General features: G+C 45.4%; 1 protein-coding gene across 1 annotated transcript in view; it reads right to left on the bottom strand.

The window, feature by feature from the left end:
* KLHDC4 (kelch domain containing 4) overlaps positions 1-25,570 on the bottom strand; it is a 117,927-nt gene that overhangs the window by 48,565 nt on the left and 43,792 nt on the right. Inside the window, 1 exon segment of the mRNA XM_068261817.1 lies at positions 4,647-4,783. Coding sequence (XP_068117918.1) covers positions 4,647-4,783 — 137 coding nt within the window.

The following is a 25,570-nucleotide window of genomic DNA, read 5'->3' as shown; positions in this document are numbered from 1 at the left end:
ATTTGCTTACTGTTACTCTACAGGACTTCACATGATGAGCAGCAGTTCTAGAGTAACAGCAGGCAAATCTGGTGACTGTCGGACTCTCAGCTTCTCTCTGGCTTGTGGATGTTTGTACTCAAGTCACAGGCTGCAGCTGCATTAGAACGCCGATCCCCTCCACCTCGGTCTCTTATCCACTAGGTGCAGGTGCACATGCACGCCGCTCGGCACTTCCCCCTTCTGCTCTGATGTCTGCTTCTTTGCCCTCCACTTCCGCTCCTCCTACATCCTGGAACAGGCGTGTTACCGCAGGGTGGGCGGACTCCCAAGACAGGACTAAAACCGTGATCGCTCCTTGCCTCCTTCACTGACATGGTCGGGGCGGATAGACCGCAGAGCGGAGCGGCTAGTGATGTCAGCGGCATGAACGCAGCTGCTACTCTACTGCCTCTGATCACATGGCACCTGTAGGCACGTGCCTACAGTGCCTAGTGGTAAATCCAGCCCTGCTGGGGACATCTCTACACCTGGCTACCTGTTCTGGGGACATCTATACACCTGGCTACCAATTCTAGGTATAACTATACTTATGGTTACTTAAACTGGTGACACCTAAAGACCTGGCTACCTACACTGGGGGTACCTATTTTGGTGGAACTGCTGTCAGATCTGTATTTTTGGGGAACCGCTGCTGACAGATTAAGTGTATTTTGGGGAACAGCTGCCAGATCACGTGTATTTTGGGGAACCGCTGCCAGATTGTGTATGTTTGAGGCAGGGCTGTGGAGTCGGTACAAAAATCCACCGACTCAGACTCCTCAGTTTAGGATTCCACCGACTCCGACTCCTCTAATTTGCATATTACAATCTTGTTGATTGTAAGTATGTAACATGAAATTCGTATCTTAACCGCCAACGCTTAGGAATTTTAAAAGACAACTGAAGTGAGAAGGCTATAAAGACTGCCATATTTATTCCCTTTAGTCATAGACTAAAACTAGTCCTTGGTAAGAGTACTTGTAAAAGGTACACACCGGAACAAAGAACATCTATCAGGTCCTAGGCAATGTAACTGTGGGTACATGTAAGAGTGATGTGCAGGTACTCTGCAGGGGAATAAGGAGATTCTTCCTCTATTACACATTCTTCATGCACAATCTGAACCAGGTTTATGGGTGATAGACAACACCTCTGTGTTCAATGTGCACAACATTCTCAGTGGATTCCCTGCAGCTCTGTGGGGAGTGCATATGTAGAGTATAGTACTACTGTGTAAGAAAGTACACCTGAGACAGATGAAATTCAAGTTTTATACATACCTGGGGCTTCCTCCAGCCCCCTTCAGGCTAATCAGTCCCTCGCTATCCTCCTCCGCCACCTGGATCTTCTGCTATGAGTCCAGGTACTTGAGCCAGTCTGGCGTAGTGTGCATGCACACACTCCGCCGCCGGGAGCATACTACATCTGTGCAGCACTATTGCGCAGGTGCAGAATGCTCCTGGCTGTAGGAGCGGCACGTGGCCGGACTGCGCTGACTGGCCTAATTACCGGGACTCATAGCAGAAGATCCAGGTGGTGGAGGTGGACAGCGAGGGACTAATTGGCCTGAAGGGGGCTGGAGGAAGCCCCAGGTATGTATAAAACTTTTTCTTTTTAACCGTCTCAGGTACCATTTAATTCGTAGTCACCAAACCAAATTTTAACAACATATCAAATTATTTGATTTCGTGAGCAGAGATTGCATACATTTGCATAAATCAGCATCAACGCAGAATTATTTCCATCTCATTGACCATCTCTATTAGTGACACGGCTACACATCAGGCTTTATTCTTACAGCATAGATGTTATTTAGTATATATAAGAGATTCCTGTGTACACATCATATATACTGTACAGTCACAAACAGATATGTATATTTGACTTTAAAAATACAGGGACTGCTTTACTGAAGCAGCACAAGTAACTAATTTTGATTGGTTTATTTCATTTTTGTGGACTAAGCACGGCTATTACTGTATATATAAATTATTTGATAACTTATCTGAGAAATAGAATATTTTATCATAGTTTCTATTTTAATTACAGTTTAAATCCATTAGGAGTTGGAGTCAGTGCATTTTTTCCCGACTCCGACTCCAGGCACCCAAAATTGCCCCGACTCCACGACTCCGACTCTACAGCCCTGGTTTGAGGGACCACTGCTGCCAGATTGCATGTATTTTGGGTGATACTTGTATTTTGGATGATCCGCTGCCAGGTTTTGTGTATTTTGAGGAACTGCTTCCAGATTATGTGTGTGGGGGGAACTGCTGCTGCCAGATTATGTTTATTTTGGGGGAACCACTGCCATATTATCTGTATTTTGGAGATACCTCTGCCAGATTACGCACATTTTTTTGGTGAAATGCTGTCAGATTACATCTATTTTTGCGGGATACACTACGGCAGAGCTAAAACTCCCCGGCAGACCTTTTACACCACTGCTAAGGTCATGTATATTTGGCTCCACCCATGACCACGCCCTTCTGCGTAACCACACCCATTTTCCGGCGAAGGGGTTTTTAGGGTGAGTCCACTCACCTCTTTTCCCAGGACTAGACTACTGCTGTAATCTATTGAAAATCTATGTGCAATGTGTGGAAGGAATGATCCCTCTCTGATCAGATTCCAAACTGAGAAGGATTTATCTTTGTGACACATCGGGTGGCAATCTATGTATGTATGTATGGGTACCTTTAGTCATGTTAATGTCCCCAATGTCTCCTCATTTTGGGTTAATTTTAACCGCTGTTATCAGTGACCCTCACTGATAAGAAATTCCAACTATAAAACACTTTCCTAGCTGAAAATAGCTTCTGAAAGCAAGAAAGAGACAAAAAGGGGAGTTTCTTATCAGTGAGGGTCACACTGTAGTTACTTCCTGTCTGAGTCAGGACTGATTCAACCACTTACATACCTGATATTTAACTCTTTCAGGCAGAGAAAGAAAAGAAGGAACACAGCATAGTTACTTGTGTGCTAGGCACTGTACATACACATGTCTATCTCATCATGTCACTTCAGGTATCCTTTAAGAAAGACAAAAGTACAGTATAATGCACTTAGCGAAGGCATAGACAATATATATAACAGCATTCCAGTAGCAAAAGGGGTAGGATTAGAGGGGTGGTCTGAAGTGCTGATTTGAGCAGAGCTGCTGAATTCAGGAGCTATGCAGTCAGTCCATGTCCTGCGGGTGCAGTCCATCAGTGGACCAGGAGCCAGTCTGAGGGGTCGGCATGATGGAGCGAGGGAGGGGGCTAACCATAGTGGGGACCAGGAGGAAGGTTGTTGGCCTGCACTGCCAAGAAGGGAGCCTGCCAATGCGTGTGGTGAATTACTTTAACAAGCCTTTAATAAAATGTGCCACCACAATAGGAAATCTCAGCATTTATAGACTTATACACTTATAGAAGGTCACCAGATTCAACCATCGGATAGATTCCTGTAACATAAAATATGGTCTGAGGGGGATCTATTACTGCCACACACTAGGCATAGATTTTTAACAGATTTCAGTATGTATCGCAGCATTGCACTGTTCGATGCAGTACAACACTATAGACCGTCAGTCTGCCGCCGCTCCCAATTGATATCTTCCATCTAGTGCAATCCACTGATTTTAGCCAAACATTGCTCTGAGGATCGATCAGGCAACCCACGGTGGTGTTGATGTGCGAATTCGGGAACCTGCATTCGGAAATCTGAATTATGCTAACACCTCACTTCAGCACCAAGCTAATGGATAGGGCCACATGGCTGTGGTCACTTGACTCAGATGCTTCCTCTTTCCAAGCCAGGAGGAGGAAGAATTGGGGTAAAGGTAAAGCATGGCGTGATTGACCTCTCTGTGATCCCTTTCCACTAGCTTGGGTGCTAATTTACGGTGTTCGGCATAATTTGTGTTTCCAAATGCGGGATCCCAAATTCAAACAGCAACACGAGCCCAAAGCAGGGTCGATAAGTGTACAGCAACCTTATGAGGTGCGAGGAATGAATCCAAATCCCACCCCCATAGGGGGGCTGATAACGGGTTAGAAAAAACAAATAGGTTGTGAATTTATGCGCTGATCCCACTTTTTTTGCGCAATTCTCAATTTTGCTGGTAGCGCGCCCAGGCTATGCATATGCATAGGTAGAATTTAGTTAGTGTTAGGTCCCCTCCCATGGAGGAAAGACTTCTTCGACAGTGGGAGGGACAAGTACCTAACAAATTGCAAATTGTTAGTGAAACTAACATCCTCCAAGTGGTAGACAGGTCATGTGTATGCTCATTGTGTATTTGAATCCCATGAGTGGGGTGTGCACTTTTTTGCAGGTAAGCACTCATCTGTTTTTAAGTAGCGCTGTTCATTTCTTTGCTATGTTTGATTGATTTATTTCTGGTCAGCTGCTCCCACTTAATAGTTTTCCTTTGGTGTATATGCAGAGCCTCTGTTTGGGTTCAAGGTGCGTTTGCAGTTTCTGGGGTGGCTCAGCGCATCTCTGAGCAGAGGCCATTCAGAGGCGGCCTGGTGATGCGCTGATCCCACTTTTTTTGCGCAATTGTGAATTTATTTTGCACAGTGCAGATGCTTAGTTGTGTCCCTCCTGGATGTCAGGGTAGACACTGTTTCTCTTACTTGATCTGCTCCCAGGTCTTTGTAGCGAGATGTAACACCCACAGGTCCTTGTAGTGATAAAACTGTTCCCCATCAGGAGATGCAAATTCTCCTCCAAAGATCCAGATTTGCCCTCCAGCCTGGGGTACCGCCACCGCCTGCAAAAAAAGAGGGGGGGAAAGGGCGTTAGGGGTCTGAGTAATCGCAAATCTCCAAACATTCAGAGATAAAGCGGGATTGTCAGCCACAAAATCAAACCATTTACCCTCTTGCTCTGTATTTATTATGTAGTCTAAATGCAGTCTGCATTGCAAGTATTCCAATGTATTCATAAATGTTTCTGCTGTAATGAATCTTACCTCAGTCAGCCTGGCTTTATTCTGGTACATTGCCGGGGAGAGGGAAACATATCTCCCCTCCCACATTACTGCTCCTCACTGATTGGCTGAGGGCAGTTCAGTGTGACACGAGGCTGAGAAGGGAAATACACCTCATCCCACTGCAGAAGCTGCTGAACTATGATCTATGCTGTGCTCACGTGTTTACAAAACAAACTAGGCATAACAGTGCAGTGTCAAGGGGAAAAATGAGTAAGGGAAGAAAAAACATCAGGCTTTAGTCAGAGGCAGTAAAGATGGAAAATCCCTGGAACAGTTTTCTCTTTATTTACTATGCTGAAATCAATTTGTGGACAGTACAATACATATGTTATTTAACCACTTTACCCCCCCACCCCCCCACCCCGCGGTACGAATTTCTCCGTCCCTTTTTTCCCCCCTAAAAAACCAAGGGACGGAGAAATCTGTACCTCCCGTGCTACCGCCGCTGTCCGCACTCCTGCCGCTCGTGCGCGCGCTCCCGCCGCTCGTGCACGCCGCAGCCCGCTCGCCCGGAGATCAATGAACGGGAAAATCTATTCCCGTTCGTTGATCTAAGCCCCCGCAATGATCTGCTGCTTCTATGAGAAAAAGCGCGATCATTGTGATTTTCCCAGCCTCATACTGCTTCCTGTAAGCGTCCTTCAGGACGCTTACAGGTCGCATGACAACAAACTCACTGTGGTCATCATCAATAGTAAAACTACACCCTAAAGCATTTTACATATACAAATACATTAGTTTTACACAATAAATTAACTCATTACCTCCCACACTCCCCAATTTATTTATTTTTTGAAATAAAATAAAAAATACAATAAAAAAACAAAAACATAAATAGTTACCTTAGGGACTGAACTTTTTAAATATTTATGTCAAGAGGGTATAACACTGTTACTTTATAAACTACGGGCTTGTAATTAGGGATGGATGCAAAACTGAAAAAAATGCACCTTTATTTCCAAATAAAATATTGGCGCCAAACATTGTGATAGGAACATAATTTAAACGGTTTTATAACCGGGACAAATGGGCAAATACATTTCATGGGTTTTAATTACAGTAGCATGCATTATTTAAAAACTATAATGGCCGAAAACTGAAAAATAATTTTTTCCCACATTTTTCCTATTCTCCCATTAAAACACATTTAGAATAAAATAATTCTTGGCATAATGTCCCACCTAAAGAAAGCCTAATTGGTGGCGAAAAAAACAAGATATAGTTCATTTCATTGCGATAAGTAATAATAAAGTTATAGACAAATGAATGGAAGGAGCGCTGAAAGGTTAAAATTGCTCTGGTGTTCAAGGGGTAAAACCCCTCAGTGGTGAAGTGGTTAAATAGAAGTATCTAATAGATATATACAAATAACGTAAACATCCATCCTCGCCCCAACCTTATTTCCATCCATCCCACCCACAAACACATGCTCCCCCTACCCTGCGGTCTCTGGAATGCCAGATCCGTCCACAAACTTACAGCAGTCCACGACCTCTTCCTCTCCAAATCCCTCACCATCCTCGCACTCACTGAGACATGGCTCACCCCCCTCTGACTCTGCCGCAGAGGCTGCCCTCTCCTATGGTGGGCTTCACCTCAGTCAAACCCCCAGACCAGCCAGACAACAGGAATGGGGGAGGGTTGGGTCTGCTCCTCTCCCCATCCTGCACCTTCCGTGTCCTCACCCCACCTACCTCCCTACAATTCACTCATTCGAGGCCCACACCATCCGCCTCTACCACCCCCTCCCTGCCATTGTTGCGGTCTTATACTGCCCGCCGGGCTACACCCCACAAACACATCCTCTCCTCTGACCTCCCCACCATCATCCTCGGGGATTTCAATATTCCCATTGATGAAGCCCAGAACTCCGTTGTGACCCGGCTACTCACCATTGCCAACTCACTTGGCCTAGTACAACACACCAACACCCCCACTCACACTGCAGGTCACACGCTCGACCTTATATTCACTAAATCCACCACCATTGCAGACCTTGACATCGCACCCTTTCCACCCTCAGACCATTACCTTCTCACCTTCAACCTCCTCACGGAAGGCACCTCCAAACTACTCACCCACCTGGTCGATGGCAGCGAGACCTAGGCAAGCTCAACCCAAGCGTCCTTGCTGACCCCCTCTATGCCCTCTCCTCCACTCTGCCCACCTTCACCTGTCCTAATCTTGCTGCAGCTCAGTATCCCCAAACTCATCAGCCCTAGAGAAAGCTGTTCCACCAATATTCCGCCGCAACCGACCTAAGCCCCAGCCTTGGCGCACTACCCATACTCGCAACCTCCAGAGGAAAACACAAGCCACTGAACGGAAATGGAGGAAAACTAGATTTAACCAGCATTTCCTACAGTACAACACTAACCTGCTGCAGTTCCACACTGCCCTTGCTCATCGGAACACAAGCTTCCAACCCCGGCGTCTTTTTGCCACTTTCAACTCCCTGCTTAACCCCCCCCCACCTTCTGTTTCCTCCCTCTCTGCCACAGATTTAGCCACCCACTTCACAGACAAAATGGTCTCCATTCGTCAGGAAATATCCAATCTTCACCTCCCACCCCCTCCCAACCAGCTCCTCCTCCACCCTATCCTCCCCTCACCTCCTTCACTCCTACTACCACCGAGGAAGTCAACCACCTACTGCAGACTTCCCATACCACTATTCCCCCCCCCCCCCTTGACCCCATACCTTCTGATTTACTCCAGCCTCACTTCCCAGAATTGGCCCCAGTCCTCACTACCCTGTTTAACCTCTCCCTATCCACAGGCACCTTCCCCTCAGACTTCAAGCAGGCCACTGTACTACCCCTGCTCAAGAAACCCTCCCTCGACCCCTCGCTACCCTCCAACTACCACCCTATCTCCCTCCTCTTTGCCTCAAAACTCCTTGAGCATCTGGTTCACAAACACCTGACCCAGTACCTCAATGCCAACTCACTGCTAGTCCCACTGCAATCTGGATTTCGGTCTGCCCACTCAACCGAAACTGCTCTCACCAAAGTGGTCAATGACCTTGCCTTAGCTAAAGCTGAAGGTAAATACTCCAAACGCCTTGACCTTTCAGCAGCTTTTGACACAGTAGATCAGGGGTCCCCAAATGTTTTGGGTCGAGGGACGGGTCAACATACTTAAGACTGCTGGGGGGCAGGGGGGGGGGGAGGGGGAAGAATAGTATACATAAAATTATGTAGAAGTCTTTGCCGGCCAGACAGTGAAGCATACCCAGGTGACAACCTGCAGTTGACAACCTGCAGTCACTTGATGTGGAATTTGATTGTAAACCAGCAAATTACTGTTTTCTGGCTTCCATGTGGATGGGTGGTGCCAGCACTGCTATTCTATATACTGGGGACATACCTCTGGCTACATATACTGGGCACATATAATCCTGGCTGCACATACTGGGCACATATACCCCTGCCTACATATACTGGGGTCATATACCTCTGGCTACATACAGGGCACATATACCCCTGCCTACATATACTGGGGACATATACCTCTGGCTACAAATACTGGGCACATATACCCCTGACTACATATACTGGGCACATATACCCCTGACTACATATACTGGGGACATATACCCCTGCCTACATATACTGGGGACATATAACTCTGGCTACATATACCCCTGCCTACATATACTGGGGACATACTGTATACCTCTGGCTACATATACTGGGCACATATACCCCTGACTACAAAGCATGCACGCAGCACTGGAGAACCCCAATCTCCATAAGAAATACCCCTGACTACAAAGCATGCACGCAGCACTGGAGAACCCCAATCTCCATAAGAAATATATAAATACAGAGGGGCTGCAGCACACAACAGGAAAGCAGTAATAGGGGCACTTGGTTACGCTTTAACGCATTTAACCTCACAAACTGCGCCAAAGTGTCCCCAATCTGGTGAGTCCTACTCTAACCAGGCAAAATGCTAGTTTTTTATCAGCGTTCCAGTGGGAACCATGCCAAAAGCCCAATGGTCAACTAAATGGGAGAAAGGAAATTAAAAACACCTCACCTTCTACTAGCTACTGACTGAACTATGAGCTCCGTAGCTAGTAGAAGGTGAGGTGTTTTTAATTTCCTCTCTCCCATTTAGTTGACCATTGGGCTTCTGGCATGGTTCCCACTGGAACGCTGATAAAAAAAACTAGCATTTTGCCTGGTTAGAGTAGGACTCACCAGATTGGGGACACTTTGGCGCAGTTTGTGAGGTTAAATGCGTTAAAGCGTAACCAAGAGCCCCTGTCACCGCTTTCCTGTTGTGTGCTGCAGCCCCTATGTATTTATAGATTTCTTATGGAGATTGGGGATCTCCAGTGCTGCGTGCATGCTTTGCATAGTATTGCATATAATTTGGTTTGTGCTGCTCATCCCCTGGTATATATTATATATACACTGCTTTAAGAAAAACTTCACAACAGGACAATCTAGAGCACATGGTCAGGACTAAAGATGTCGTCACTTGTGATACATTTCAGAATGTAAATCAGGGTGAGCAAAGATTTGACAATGGACACTGACTATACAATTTATAAATAAATGTATTGTAAAAAAAATAAACAATGGTGTTCCTTGTGAGATTTATGGTAATGGTTTCTAAACAGTTCAAGATACTAAATTGGCCTAGTTTATATAAGATTTATCATTTTCTAAATTTCTAAAATGTGTTCTTAAGTCCCGGAACCGATCAGAAGCACCCCTGGCATATGTGTAGCACAGCCTAGGTGAGATAGAGCAGAATGAGGCAGCCAGTGATGTTTATGTTTATGTAGTCCTGTCAATCCTCTGCCTGATCAGCGCACAGATTATCGCTGAAGAAGAGGAATCCCTGTACATGTTCAGCATCACTGCCCCCTCTAATAGAGCCAGCAAGTAAGGCTGCCACACTTCTCAGACACGCATTTATGAATATTACATGTACGACATGCTAAGCCGAGCTACAACAATAACACACAACACCTCCTCCGGTTCAAGAACGACGCCCTGATCTCTGTTTTATGGAATACATCACTGGAGGGGAAAGATGGAGCAGGATGTATAGATGAAATGACTGCACCCCTAAACAAAAAAAATAAAAAATAAAAAAAAGATAATAGACTACTTTCAGTTTGGATATCCGCTGTCTTTCAGTCAGTTTGAGTCGAGGTCCCTTCAAAGGACAAATGAAGTAAGATCATGGAGGCTGCCATATTTATTTTCTTTTAAACAAGACCAATCTCCTGGAAGCCCTGCAGGACTAGATGGCTGCAGTAATGTTTGAATCACACCAGGAACAAGCATGCAGCTAATCTTGTCAGATCTGACAATGTCATAAACCCCTGATCTGATCTGCATGCTTGTTCAGGGTCTATGGCTGAAAGTATTAGAGGCAGAGGATCAGTAGGATAGCCAGGCAACTAGTATTGCTAAAAAGGAAATGAATATGGCAGCCCCCATATGTCTCTCATTTCAGGTGTCCTTTAAATTTTGTCTTTTGTCTTCGCTCAGCCTCCTGAGGTTCTCATATGTTAAGGTGCCCATACACTACTGGATTTTGCAGGCCGATCAACCAATCGATAACTATCAATTCAGAGGAAAATCAGTGCCGTAACAGCCGCCCAATATTTTGGTCATTTTCAAAGTGAAATCAGTTGAAAGGATTGATTGCAAATGCTGGTAAATATGTTGTTCACAAGGGCTCGCTCAGGTGCACGGTAGGCCGTACACGATGGACCCCCTGGCCAGTCTCCACTCCCCCAGTGTGCCGGTGTCCTATTGATGCACGAAAGATCAGCTAGGCAACTGGTATTTAGCAAGGTGAATTCCAATAGCAATCAGGCTGATATCATTTGAGAATAATGATAGTAAGGAACTTATGAGGTCTGGCAGTGTGAAAGACTACTGAGCCAGAAAAAGGTCCTGGAGAAGGAGGAAGGGACTGCAATGCTCTTCAATGGTGAGCAGTACAGGTGGGATCCCATGCGGTGACAAGACTTGCTACACCAGAGGGCAGAGCAGGTAGCCTCCCAAAAAAGTCAGATACTCACCTATGTAGAGCAATTTGGAACCAGAAAGGAGGCTCCATGCTTATTTCTCTGGGGGTCCTGTGGGTTGTTGCTGCACCACGGCTCAAACTGACAATGTATCAACCAGTTACACTATCACCAGTGTGCTCCTCTGCATAAGAAGGTCGTGAGCTCTTATTCTTTTGCTGCTTACAATAATGCGCACATATGAAGCTCTCAAGGGCCACATAAAATGGTAAGGAGGGCCGGATTCGGCCAGCAGACCTTGTGTTTGACATCTGTGCTATAGAGCCTTATTGATTCTCTATCTTTCCAGCATAGTAGCCCCTGTTGCACGTATTCAAATTGTTGAATATGCCTTCAGGGGCCTCTCGGAAGGCTTCAGGAACAGTCATGGTATGGAGCCGCCTATTTGCTTTAAACAGCCAGGTGCTACTTGGGAGAGAGGATTTGCCTTTCTCTTGCATATGATGGACTGCAATAGGCATGTCTATTAACACTTTCAGGGGCAATTGGTCCGCTACACTGTAGCGGCCGTTCTCAACATTAATACAGTGACATCGCTATAGTCATATACTAGGTTCTTTTTTCCCTGTTACAATTCTTCTTTTGTAATTGTTTTGATATGTAGTTTTAATTGGAAGCAACCTCAGATCTTACATTCTTTATCATCTTCTCATTATATGCTGATTTTTCTATTCCACGTGCTTGCTACCCCTAGGAGAGGCATGTGCTGTTTTCAGGGGTCCTCTACGTTTCACTGGTTATCGCCATGTTACTCATGAACAATTTAGAGGGGCACTACAGTGAAAAACTGTAAAATTTAAAATATGTGCAAACATATACAAATAAGAAGTACATTTTTCCAGAGTAAAATGAGCCATAAATTACTTTTCTCCTATGTTGCTGTCACTTACAGTAGGTAGTAGATATCTGACAGAAGTGACAGGTTTTGGACTAGTCCATCTCTTTATAGGGGTTTCTCAGGGTTAGATTTTCAAAAGCACTTGCTCTGTCCAACTGCCAAAAAAATGTGTAAGGAGCAGGGAAGCTGGCCAGCATCATTGTTTAAATCCTTTTTAGGGAATATCTTTATAAAGAATAAAAGCCTTGCTGAGAATATATAAATAGTATCATCCTGATTTAAAAGATAAAAAAAAATAAAGAATTGATTTTTGAATTTATGCCCGACAGTTACACTTTTTATCAGTTAGATATTACTTTAACAAATAAAAGAAAAAAAAACCCCACACCTTTTGTGTTTCTACATATGTACAGCAAAATTCCCAGTATCCGACACCGGCGGGGATCACATGATGCTGGAGGATACATGCGCTTGCTGGTGGCTTGAGCAACTGGCCTAAAAAGCACAACCCCCCCCCCCCCCCCCCCCCCCCCAGCAGTATTAAATACTTCCCGAGTGCCCAGCTCCATCTACTCACCATCTTGTAACTCCTAGCGGCTTTCTGGTGTCCTCCATGCACGCCTTCCGGTGTGTCAACTGAAGCCGCTAGGAGCTACAGGGTGGGTAGAAGAAGCACTGGACACCCAGTAAATAAATACCCAGCAAAACCACTTGCAAACCCCCCAAAGCACTGTCCCAGTTATCCACCTCAGGCATGCCAGTTAGTTGAGACTTCCAGTTGCTTGAGTTCCAGGTAACAGGGGCATTGCTGTAATTTTTGCACAACACACTAAGCAAAATATTTTGCTACTATCCAAGAGGGCTATAAACAGATGCAGCATTACCAACACATTGTTGTATCTCAGTACAGAAGAACTTATAATGGAAGTAAATCTAAAAATAACCCTGGAGGTGCTGCTATCTCATGTACCTCATGCCTTGAACAGACTTCTAGGAAAACTGGAGAACCACTCAAAAGTGCAGGAAGATAAAAATTCTAGGAAGCTCTGAACACAGATTGTGCATTGAAAGGGGGGGGGGGGGGGAGGATTTTTTTCCCAGCAGTTAAAATAAATTAAAGTTAAGAGTTGATTGAATATTCATATCATCCTGCAGGACAAAGACGTACCTGCGCACAGGCGGTAAGCATACAATGTCACTTGCTTTAGCAGGAGCCTTGTAAGCTAAAAATAAGTGAAAGTAACAGCATTTAAAATAGGAAACCTGGGTTGTCATGGAGATGTTAAGTGTGAATGATAATCCTGGGGGTATCTGATACACCACCCTACAAGTTCAGCATCACTTTCATTAAAAACACAAGAAAGAGCAATATACTTTTATACACTGGGATTTTGTCTTCTTGGTCTTTGGTGTGTGTGTTTTTTTGTTAGGGTTTCTCGGGTAGCTTTCAGCAGTTTATTGTTAGTCTACTGCATGCTGGATAGAAGAGCCCAAGTGGCCAATAATGATACAATTTTATTTTTTTGTCCAATCTTACCATTTCTATGTAATATGAGGGACTACCTAAAATCTGCAGTCAAAGTATATTTCAATCCATTTACCCTTCTACTACAGATTTGGTAAGATTGAACAAAAAAAACAATTGTATCATTAGTGGGCACCTTAATGATACATAAACACAATTTTGATTGGCCAATCACTGACCAATTTGACCACTTCAACGTAGTATGAGGGTTTACCGACACAATCTGCTGTGTGTTGACCCTTACACTACATGGAGGTGGTAACATTGGTCAGTGATTAATTGAAAAAGTGTGTACCAGGCTATATCCAGACCAAAGTTCTTGTCTATCCCGAGTAAAGTAAGGCATCCTCAGACATTTAGTATTTGTGATTGACTAGAGGGTGAGTTGTGCATTTAGGAGACCACAGTAATCCCAGACACAGCACATGGCCCCCCCATAGGAGGGCACTAAAGGTCAGGACTCATGGAAACATGCATTTAAAGCAAACCTGAAGTCAGAAGTATATGGAGGCTGCCATATTCATTTCCTTTTAGACAAGGCCAGTTGCCTAGCTGACCTGCTGATCCGCTTTCTCTAATACATTTAGCCAAATACCCTGAACAAGCACGCAGCAGATCAGGTGCTCTGACTGAAGTGTGACTGGATTAGCCGCATGCTTGTTTCTTGTGTGAGTCAGACAGTACTGCAGCCAAAGAGATCAGCAGGACTGTCAGGCAACTGATATTGTTTAACCTCCTTGCCGGTTATCCCGAGCTCAGCTCGGGGTAACCTGCGCAGGAGGATTTCTCAGGCCCCGCTGGGCCGATTTCTATCAAATAAAAAGGAGCACACGCAGCCGGCACTTTGCCAGTCGCGTGTGCTACCTGATCGTTGCCGCAGCGCGGCGATCCGCCGCGCGCAGCGGCGAAAGAGGGTCCCCCCAGCCGCTCGAGCCCAGCGCAACCGGAACAAACAGTTCCGGCCAGCTCTAAGGGCTGGATCGGAGGCGGCTGACGTCAAGACGTCAGCTGACGTCCATGACGTCACTCCGCTCGTCGCCATGGCGACGAGGAAAGCGAAACAAGGAAGGCCGCTCGTTGCGGCCTTCCTTGTTACTTCTGATCGCCGGAGGCGATCAGAAGTGCGCATACGAAGCGTCCTCTAGTGGGCGTTATTTAAATAACAAAAACTCCCGCAGCCGCCCTGGCGATCTTAATAGAACGCCAGGGAGGTTAAAGGGAACCTTAACTGAGAGGGATATGGATGTTTTCTTTTAACCTCTTGACGACCAGCTAACGCCGATCGGCGTAAACTGGTCGTCTGCGGGTTACCATGGAAATGGCCGCTCGATCGAGCGGCCTTTCCATGTCAGTTCACGGAGGGTGTCCCCGTGAACAGCCGGAGAGCCGCCGATCGCGGCTCGCCGGCAAAATGTAAACACGCGGGGAAGAAATCCCCGCTGTTTACATCATACGGCGCTGCTGCGCAGCAGCGCCGTAGGGCAGATCGGCGATCCCCGGCCTCTGATTGGCCGGGGATCGCCGGCATCTGATAGGCGGAAGCCTATCCTTCAATGCGCAGGACGGAACTCCGTCCTGCGCATTACGGGGAGAGGGAGGGAGGGAGGTAAGGAGGCAGAGGGCGGAAATGGCTGCGGAGGGGGGCTTTGAGGAGCCCCCCCCCCCCGCAAAACGCAGATGGCCGGCGGCGATCAGACCCCCCTGGCAGGACATCCCCCTAGTGGGGAAAAAAGGGGGGGGAAGGCTGATCGCCCTGGCATAATACTAATCTGTGCTGCGGGCTGGAGAGCCCACGCAGCACAGATCAGGCAAATCACCCCTGGTCGGCAAGTGGCAGTTGCTTGGCAGTTCTGCTGATCTTTTTGACTGCAATAGTATCTAGATCACACACCTGGAACAAGCATGCAGCTAATCCAGTCTGACTTCAGTCAGAGCGCCTGATCTGCATGCTTGTTTAGGGGCTGGGTCTAAAAGTATTAAAGACACAGGATTAGCAGGACAGTCAGGCAACTGGTATTATTTTAAAAGGAAAAATCCATATCCTTCTCAGTTTAGGTTCCCTTTAAAGGGAATGTATATATATGGCAGCCTCCATATCCCTCTCCCTTCAGGTGTCCTATTAAGACATCAATGTGCATAAATATTATGGACAGAGAAGAATAATGATTTGCAAGAAGGGCTAAAGAAACCATCAATGTCAAACAGATGAGCACAACTGCATACATTTAAAACAGCATAAATTTGTGAGATGGTTAGGAGGAGGGGTATGACCCGATTGAGCACAAATTTAAAACTGCTACAAGTTAGATTGGGCATGAAATGTTGCCGACAGTACAAGGTCAGAAATGCTACCGATATTCTACTATCCTATTAACTGTCCTATATTCTATCCTATCTTATCCTATTTACTATCCTATATTCTATCCTATCTTATTCTATTCTCACACTAACCCGCCCCTGTCTACAACTAACATTAACACTGCCCCCAAGCCTAACACTAACACACCAAGGCACAACCTACCGCTATTTTCTGGGTTCAAACGAACTCCCCAGCACTTGGCTATTATATCTCACTAGCAGACCCAAGCAAGCCCGTTTAAAAAACGGGCTCTAGGTTCTGTTTCTCGCTGCTGTATGTTACTGCGCGTGCAATCACCGCGCGCCAGGCCGCCCGCTCACATGCCCGCCCGGCTCCCTGGCCCCGTCCTCATGTCTCTGTGAGGCTGGAACCGTGCTGCGCACATGCGCAGTAGCAAAAAGCATAGACCAAGCTACACAGGGACAGCGTGATGCAGGGACACAGGGGTTTTATTATAGAGGATTACTGGAACCCTGTGAGCAGCCGCACAGCACTCAGCAGAACCACCAAAGCCAAATTGCCATGGCGCTCCTTTAGAGTGTGTACATTGCAACTATAGAATCATATTCACTCTTTAAAACAAGTAACTTCCTCTGTTGTAGCTTTCAGCTGTAAGTAAATATGTGGCACTATACTAATAGTGCCACCTGCTGCTTACCAGTGGTAGTGCAAGATGTGTGTGATAAATCATCACAGCAGAAGAGGGGTACTGGCTACAAAAAAGGGCAGAAACCTTTCAGAGTTTTAAAGGACATCTGAACAGAGAGCAATATGCAGGCCCCTATTTTAAATTACCTTTAGTAAAATTCCCTTCCAAAGCATATGCCACTCTCCAACCCTTTAAACCCAAAGCAAACCTTTAACGTTAAGAGAGAAAAGAAAGTTAGATACTTATCTCATTAGAGCTTCCCTGACATCCATGACACTTCCACTGCTGGCCAGGACGCTCTTCAAAGCTGCGCTCCTCTTTGCGCGCAAGCATGGCCGCAAGCGCAGGAACATAGATGACTGCGCCTCCGTAGAAGTGCTCGGAGCCATGCATTAGCGGCACCCTGCTACTGCACAGGACCAGCTGTCAATGCACAGTGCGGCTACACCCGCATATGGAGGGGAGCATGGCTGTGAGCAATCCTCAACTGTAATGTCCAGGATTCTTTAGATGGTCCCAGCGCAGGAGGGGCGTGGCAGGGGCGGTTCTTCCATGGAGCAATGTGAATCACATGCTTCAGGGATGCAACAATCACAGGGCGGCAAGAGGCAGCTCCCCTCCCCAAATGTCCCCCTCCTCACACTCCGTCTAACCCTCCCTAGATGCGTGGCACCACTTCACTCACCTGCTCTCAGCGTTCCAGCGATGAGATCTCCATCTGCCTGTCCAGTGTCCTGTATCCATGGCTACAGCGGTGCCTCATGTGACCGGTTATGTGCTGCCAGGTCACATGAGGCCCTGTTGTAGTCCGAGAGTAGCCAGGAGTTCACGCGTAGCTGGCGATCCCATCACTAATCTGCTGAGAGCGAGTGATTGATGCGGCACTGGTGCAGCACATACCTGGAATGTGACGAGCAGATGCTATCTTGGAGGAAGCAGAGGGAGGTAACCGTAGTGCCAGGGCTTGCAATGCGCTGCAGGATGTGTCTCTCCCCTCCAGTCCAGCTTTGCGCGCACACACACACCACACACACACACACACACGGGTTGGTGTCCTCACAATGTAGCAGTGTCCTCACAATGTATCACTTTAGGCAGTAAAAAGTCTTGCACCCGCCCTGGGTGACCTATAGATGGTCCAGAGCCTTCCCCCTACTGAAGTAAGTATCCAACTTTTTTCCTATCCAGATTACAGGTACCCTTTAAGTACTCGCTAAAAGATATCCAAGGCGATTACGTAACTAACTTTTTTTACCCGAGGCTTCTTCCATCCCCTGTAGCTTACGTGTAACTCTCGCTGCAGCTCCAGTCTTCTCCCAGGTCCAGCTGAAGTATCGCCTCCCCACAATAGGTTGGCGTCTTCTGCACATGTGTGGGTGTCCTCGTCGTTGTACTGAGCTTGCGCAGGTTCAGTAAAGCTCCCGATAACGTGGGCGCGCACACCGGCACATGCATAGAAGATGCCAACCCAACGGGGGTAAGCGATACTTCAAAGGCGGCCAGCGGGAGACTGGAGAAGTACGAAGCTATGGCGAGGGACAGGCGTGACCTCTAGGGACTGGAAGAAATCCCAGGTAAGTAAAGCTCGATTTTAGTAATTACCTCGGATATCCTTTAGGCTGCAGACACACAATGAGCGCTTTCTTAATGCTTTTCTGACCATCAGCGCTTTATGAGCATTACAAAAAACAAAAAAAACGCTCCCATTGACTTGCATTCAAATCCTGGTAAAATCACAGCGGTTGTGATTTTTTGGAAATATCGATCTCAGCAATTTTCCCATGATTTTAATGTACGTCAATGGGAGTGTTTTTTAAAAATGGTCAGAAAGCTCTGATGGTCAGAAAAGCACGGAAAAAAAATGCTCATAGTGTGTCTACAGCCTTAAAACCAATCTCTTCAGGCAAGCATAAAAAGTAATCTAGGCCCTTCCGTTGTTGACTAAGCTCTGCTCTCTGCAGGATCTGACACATGAGCATCCTGATACAGCACACAGTTTACTCCTATCCGTAGCTATGGGTAAGTATATAAAACTTTTTTTTCAGGTCACTTTCCATTTCCTTTAATGTAAGACTATGAAACAATGTATAATGTATATAAAGTGGAACACATGCTCAGGGACAGGCTCTGTACCATAGAAGGTTTAGCATCTTGGCTCACGACACCCATGCCTCCTCTCCAGCCTGGGAAAAGTGACACCCACTCAGCACAGACTCTACGGTCGGTGCAGCTGACAGTGGGTGGAAGGAAACCCCAGCTTCCCTGGCAGGATCCCTCTAACATAACATTACCGTGTCACCCAGAGGGCGCAATTACGCCATGAAGCTGCCACAGCAAATAAAAGCCTCGTCAATGCAGGCGACAGGCCGACGAACCAACACTGACACTGAATCTACACGCATGGGCGACGCCAGGAATGACTGCTGGTGACTATGAGCTACTGAAGCCCTGGCATTAAAAGGGAACTCTGGCTGAAAATGAAATAACAGTAGCAGAAAATGGACGTTTGCCACATTGTTCCTCCCCCTCAGTGTGACACTGCAATCCAGTCACTCTCAATGCCACCCCAGCTACTGTTCCACACTAAGGGCTTGATTCACAAAACAGTGATAACCGACTTATCACACCTGAAAGCTTTGCACATGCAAACGTGCGTGCAAGCCATTTTGCGCGTGCAAAGTATTAGCACTCGAGCGTTAACCTTTACGCGGATAAGTCCGCTTTGCATGTGAAAACTATGTTGCTTTATGCCTATTAGAGTGTATGCTTAGCATGCCCGTGCTAAGCTGGTTTGCATGCGGTGTAATGTGCGTAAAACTTCACACGCGCAAACTATTGACTTCACGCAAAGTCATTGGTTTGCGTGCGTAAAGCTTTACGCGCTTGATATCGCGTGCAAAGCACCTTTGCACGGGCGTGCTAAGTGTTAGTACTCTTTTGTGAATCAAGCCCTAAAGGCTCTTACACAGTGGGACGTTGCGTTGCAGGGGACGTTAAGGTCGCATAACGTAACCCTAACGCAATGCATGGTGGTGCTAAAGGTGGAAGCTACACAGAGCCGCCTTATGCTGCTCTTGGTGTGCCGTTTTCGTTTAATAGAACCGGCAATGATTCATATGAATCATTGCTAGCAGGCAGAGAATGATTCATATGAATCATTGCTAGCAGGCAGAAAATGATTCATATGAATCATTGCTAGCAGGCAGAAAATGATTCATATGAATCATTGCTAGCAGGCAGAAAAGGATTCATATGAATCATTGCTAGCAGGCAGAAAAGGATTCATTTGAATCATTGCTAGCAGGCAGAAAAGGATTCATTTGAATCATTGCTAGCAGGAAGAGAATGATTCATTTGAATCATTGCTAGCAGGAAGAGAACTGCATTGCAGTGCAATGAATATTAATTAGCCATGTGGCTAGGCAAAATAGTGGACTCTTCCCTCCTCCTCTTCTGCACACAAAAAAAGGGATAGAACATTACTGAGCATGTGCAAACAGTCTAACGCAGCTAAAACCACCTATAACGCACAGGATGCAGCACTTTCTAAATATTGCTACACGTTACACACAAAGCAACGTGTACACTGTGAATGTCGCAGACTTTGCATTGCTGTGCGTTCGTCTCCATTGGAACATTTTCTAACGTACGACTTTAACGTCGCACTGTGAAAGAGGCCTAAAGGCAGTCACACACACCATACAATTTTTTAAATTTCTTTTTTAATTCGAGAAGTAATTTGAAATGAATTGATTGAAACATTTAAAAAATCTGATCAATGTAATCAATGTATCACACAAACACACACATTCTATTTTCCTCCAATTATGAAAAAAAATGAATGAAAAGACTGTAAGTAACAAGAAAAAGAGAAGAGATCGAGAGCCCCCAATGGTGTATTATCGTTTGGTATAAGGCACAATTATGGAAAAGAAGAGTTTATACTCACAAGTATGGGTTGCCAATAGGGGCAACCACTTCGATCGCAGGCGAGGAGATTAGACCTGTCCTCGCTCAGGTTAAGAAAGTCGCTCTCCGTAGAAGAAAAAACGAGGGGTGTCAACACCCATCCACCAGGTGGATCAAAATGTACTCAAAAGTAAGGAGGCGCCAGAAGAATAAAAGGAGGATCAGATTTAAAAAGTTAAAATTGTAGGTGGCAATGGTGGACTTGCTCACCTCACAAGGAGCACAAGCACTGGTTCAGTGTAATAAAATTATACAATTTAATTATTACTCCTTATCAGAAAAAACAAAATTGCAACGCGTTTCACGGATCTCAAGTCCGCTTCCTCAGGCAACAAAAATCACACAGGCAGGAGCAACTAAAAAACAGGAAATATAAGGAACAAAAAATGAACAAATAAATAAATAAAAGTGGAAATGAGGAAAATGATAAAAAAGGGGGGGGGGGGGGGGGGAACAATAGTGAACAGAACATCATAAAAACAGAGCCCTATGTCATTATCCGTACATAGTTACACTCATCAATATATGTACCTTGATCAACATAAAACACATTCCATTGTGTGATCTTATCAACATAAAAAGAATAAACGTATATCTCCGTGAGCACATATCTGTATCTGAAGTTATCCATCTAACAGAAGGAGGGGAAACTTTCAGGGCCCCAGGGGTCCCTTAGAAGCAGATATGTATATTCTTGATAAAGACATATGTATGAAAAACATCATTGTGTAAAGACCAAGCGCCCCGCCCTCTGTAAGGTCCCTGTGTGGAGAGGATCTGTGTAGTGTGATAAAAAAACACATATATGTATATATATATATATATGTATATACCTCTCATGTGCAATACAAATACAAGCACCCTGAGCGTGAGTTGTGTTTGTTCCCACATGCTGGGAGTGGTGGTACCCCTTACATATAGGTGTATGTTGTGATTGGTTTCTCAAGCTGGGAATAATAATCCCCCTTATATATAAGTGTGTGCTGTTTATTGTCCCCGAGTTGTGTGTGTGCCCACATACAGCGTCAGGGTCTCAGGTAAAAAAGGAAGCCCCCCGGGATGTGAGGAATGCGCATACCCTCCCCCCCGGGGTGGGCAATCACCTGCTGCCTGGGTAGGGCCTGGGGGTGTGGATGGCAAAGATATCCCCGTAATAACACTGGCGCGTATGGAGGGGGGGGAGGAAAGAAAGGAGAAGAGGGGACTTACCCGTAGTGCTACGCAGATACGTATGGCGCCTCCGCTGTGGTCTGGCGCCATTTTTCTGTGGAATATATTCCTCCTGAGGTGGGAGGTTGCAACCCACTGAGGGGCGGGGTGTAGCTTGCCGTAGCCTACGCTGTCTGATCAGCTAGTAGGTTGTGGGTCCCGGCGGAAGTGCGTGAGGTATGGGCAGGAAGCCCATTTCCTCATTTCTATTGTGGGCAATACACCTCCGTGTTGTGTGCCCAGCTAGTGGGCTCTACCTTCCGGCGGAAGTATGTCACGTGTGGGCAGGAGGCCCAAATACCCATCTCCTCTGTGGGCAAATTGCTGTTATAGGGTGGCTGCGCATCAGAGTGAACACAGCGCTTGCCAGGGGGAGGAAGTGTGGAGCGGCAGACTATAGGACCTAAGGTGTATATGGATATATATATATATTAATAAAAATTAATTAAAATAAATTATAGATCTAGGTGTGGATTCCCTTTGTGTGTGAAATTTAGTATACACACGATGGTATAGTTGATGGTGATAGGAATGAGAAACTCTCTACTCCCTCTTGTGGCTAAAGGGCTAATTGCCATGAATGTAAAAATGATTTAAAACAAAGGGTAAAAAAGATGTAAAAATTAGGTATATATATAAAAAAAAAAAAAAAAAAAAAAAAAAAAAAAAAAAAAGGTACATATATGCATACATGCATATATGTACATGCATCTACACACACGCACACATACAAAGGATTAGAGGAGCATCGGTCAGGGACTGAAATATTCTGTCCTGTCCGTGATCTTTGCCATATGGTTAAAAAACAGTCACCATGTGGACGATAGCCCCTGCAACAACATGATCAGGATAGGAGCACCTAACCTGTAGTACATCACACATAAAAAGTACATAAAAAGTATAAGTATATACATCCATATACACATATAAGAATACATACAATATACAAGAATTTTGTACACAAGACGACAAATACATAACAGGGCATTATTAAAAGAAAGCGACTTTGTAGGGTGTTTCGGTTATGGGTTTTGCTGATAGAACTGGGGATACTATGGGAAAAGGAGAAGGAAGAGCAGAGAGGACAGGGGAGGGGGGAGGGGGGGGGGGAGGGAAGAACAGGGGAGGGGATCTGATGGTTTGAAATAGACATCGGTGTGTACGGCAGATTATCAGAATGTGGATTTTCATTATTGTTAGAAGGTCTTTTCCAATTGTTCGTTCAATCCCAGGGGCGTAAGTGTTTTGAGTGTCTGGATCCAGTACATTTCTCTATTTTTAAGTGTTAGGGTAGCATTGGGAGCCATAGGGTTTATGGCCTCCAATGCTATAAATGAAACCTCGGATACATTTCTATGGTGAGTCTGATCGAAGTGCCTGGAAAGGCTGTGGGTAGCCAGGCCATTCTGAATGTTGCGTCTGTGTTGACCTATTCTGTCCTTTAGTTGTTGGCTGGTGCGGCCCACATATTGGACCAGGCATGGGCAAGTGGCGACATAAATGACATATCTGGTGTCACAGTTTATGTGTTTGTGTATAGGATATACTAGCTTATTACTGTGGGAGATGACATGATCGGTGGTGGTGATGAAGTTGCAAGCTAGGCATCGTTTTTTAAGGCATGCGGAGGACCCTCCTGGTAGGGTCACCTTATCAGTGTGGGACTTTAGTTTGCTTGGTGCCAATAAATTTCGGAGGTTGGGTGCTCTACGATAGGTCATGATGGGTTTGTTGGGGATTTGTGTACATAAATAAGGGTCCTGCTGTAATATCTCCCATCTATGGGTGAGTATGTCTCTGATGGCTGTATGCTGGGCACTGTATTTTGTGATGAACCGTAGTGGTACATCAGATTTGGATTCAGGTGACCTGTCATGATTAGTATGTGGTCCTGACTTGCATTTAGCTGTATATTTTGCATTTTGAATAAGTTTTTTTGGGTATTTCCTCTCTTTGAATTTATTAACTAGTATTTTGGATTGCGTTTCGTAGTCTTTGATATCTGTGCAGTTCTTGTAGATTCGTTTAAATTGATTATAGGGGGTATTGGTGGTCCATGGTCTGTGATGAAAGCTACCGAAATGGATATAACTATTCGAGTCTACCTTTTTGAAATGGGTTTTGGTTTTAATGGTATTGTTCTCATGAAACAAGACCAAATCTAGGAACTCCAGGGATGTGTTGCTGTGTTGGGAAGTGAATGAAAGTTTGGCCCTGTTGGAGTTGAGGTATTGGATGAATGATGGAATGTGGGCTGTGTCTCCCTGCCAGATGAACACCAAATCGTCTATATAGCGCCTGTATAAGACAATGTGTTCTTTGAATGGGTTGTTGTTCAGGATATATATGGTCTCAAGTAGGCCCATGGCTAGGTTGGCATAGCTTGGCGCGAAGCTGCTGCCCATCGCCGTGCCCCCTATTTGTTTGTACGTGGTGTCCAAAAAAGTGAAGTAGTTGTGCGTGAGTATGAAATCTACGCATTGGAGAAGAAAGATTTTTTGTATTTGTGGCATGTCTGGGTCGGATTGTAGGTAGAATTCTGTGGCTTCCATGCCAAATTCATGTGTAATGTTAGTATAAAGTGCAGATACATCGCATGTCAGCCAGGTGTAGTTTGTTTTCCATTCGTAGTCCTTTAATATTTCAATGAGGTGTTGGGAGTCCCTCGTATATGAGTCCAGTTTTCGAACATGTTTTTGTAAGTGTAGGTCTATGAATTTGGATAGGTTGCTGGTGATTGAGTTAATACCAGATATAATGGGTCTGCCGGGAGGATTAAGTAGACTTTTGTGTATTTTGGGCAATTGGTAGAAATATGGGACAGCGGGCTGTTCAATCAATATAAAATTTCTTTCATCCTTGGTGATGATACCTTCCATCAGAGCGTGATTGATGAGGGTTTTTAGTGCCCCATTATATGCAATAGTGGGGTCTTCTGGAAGGACACAGTAGCTAACAGGGTCATGTAGTAAACGAAGTGCCTCCTTGACATAATCTGCCCTATTCAGTATGACTATGCCCCCCCCCCCTTGTCTGCTGGTTTAATTACCAGATTCTTATTATCTTTGAGATGATTGATGGCTCTCTTTTCAGATGGGGTAAGGTTGGTTTGTGAGATTATGGGTTCTTGACATAATTTTTGCAAATCTTCTAAGGTGAGTGCATAAAAGGTTTCTATGAAGTGTCCCTTAGACGCAGTGGGATAGAATCTGGACCTAGCCTTAAGGGATGTCGTTATGCATTTTTCAAGGTGTAATTCCTGATCATCAACAGTTACTATGGGTGTGTTTGTATCTTGGGTGAGAATTGGTCTAATGTTACTCCCTACTTTTTTCATAGCAAAGTGTCTTTTTAGGGTCAATTTTCGTATGAAGGAATTTAGATCCACAAAAAGTTCGCTTAGCTGGGCCATGTTGGTGGGGCAAAAAGACAGTCCCTTACTTAGTATTTGTATTTCATTCTCTTTAAGTATATGGTCGGAGAGGTTAAAGATGGATCTGGTTTCGTGGTTGATGGGCGCAGCTATGTTTTGTTTCTTTTTCCCCTTTCCCCTTGATCCTCTTTTCCTGTGTCTTTGAAGGGTCGTTTGCGGATACTTTTCGGTTGTAAGATGGTGTTTGAAGCTTTGGGGCTGGGGAGTTGTGTGTGTAGTGGGTCTGGTTGGTGGTTCGTGAGGGTCGAAGGAAGGTCTAAAAAAGACTCAGACTGTTCGCTTGGGCTGTCTGGTGCTGGATATGTGAATGTTAGTGGATCATTGGTATCTGTGTTCTGGTTTGTACCCTCCAGGGGTGCCACAAAAGCCAGGCCTTCTTGAGTGTCATAGACACTGTATTGTGAATAATTCTCATCATCCTCTTTGGTGAGTGAAATGCTTCCTATGGGTGACTTTTGGGGTGTGGGCTTTGGGTCTTCGTTCATGATGGTCGTGGGATCAGATATGGTGTTGATTGGTGTG

Source organism: Hyperolius riggenbachi, chromosome 11 (assembly GCF_040937935.1).
Source record: "Hyperolius riggenbachi isolate aHypRig1 chromosome 11, aHypRig1.pri, whole genome shotgun sequence".
Classification (NCBI taxonomy): domain Eukaryota; kingdom Metazoa; phylum Chordata; class Amphibia; order Anura; family Hyperoliidae; genus Hyperolius; species Hyperolius riggenbachi.
Note: the sequence above shows the minus strand (reverse complement) of the source record. Positions and strands in the feature narration are given on the sequence as shown.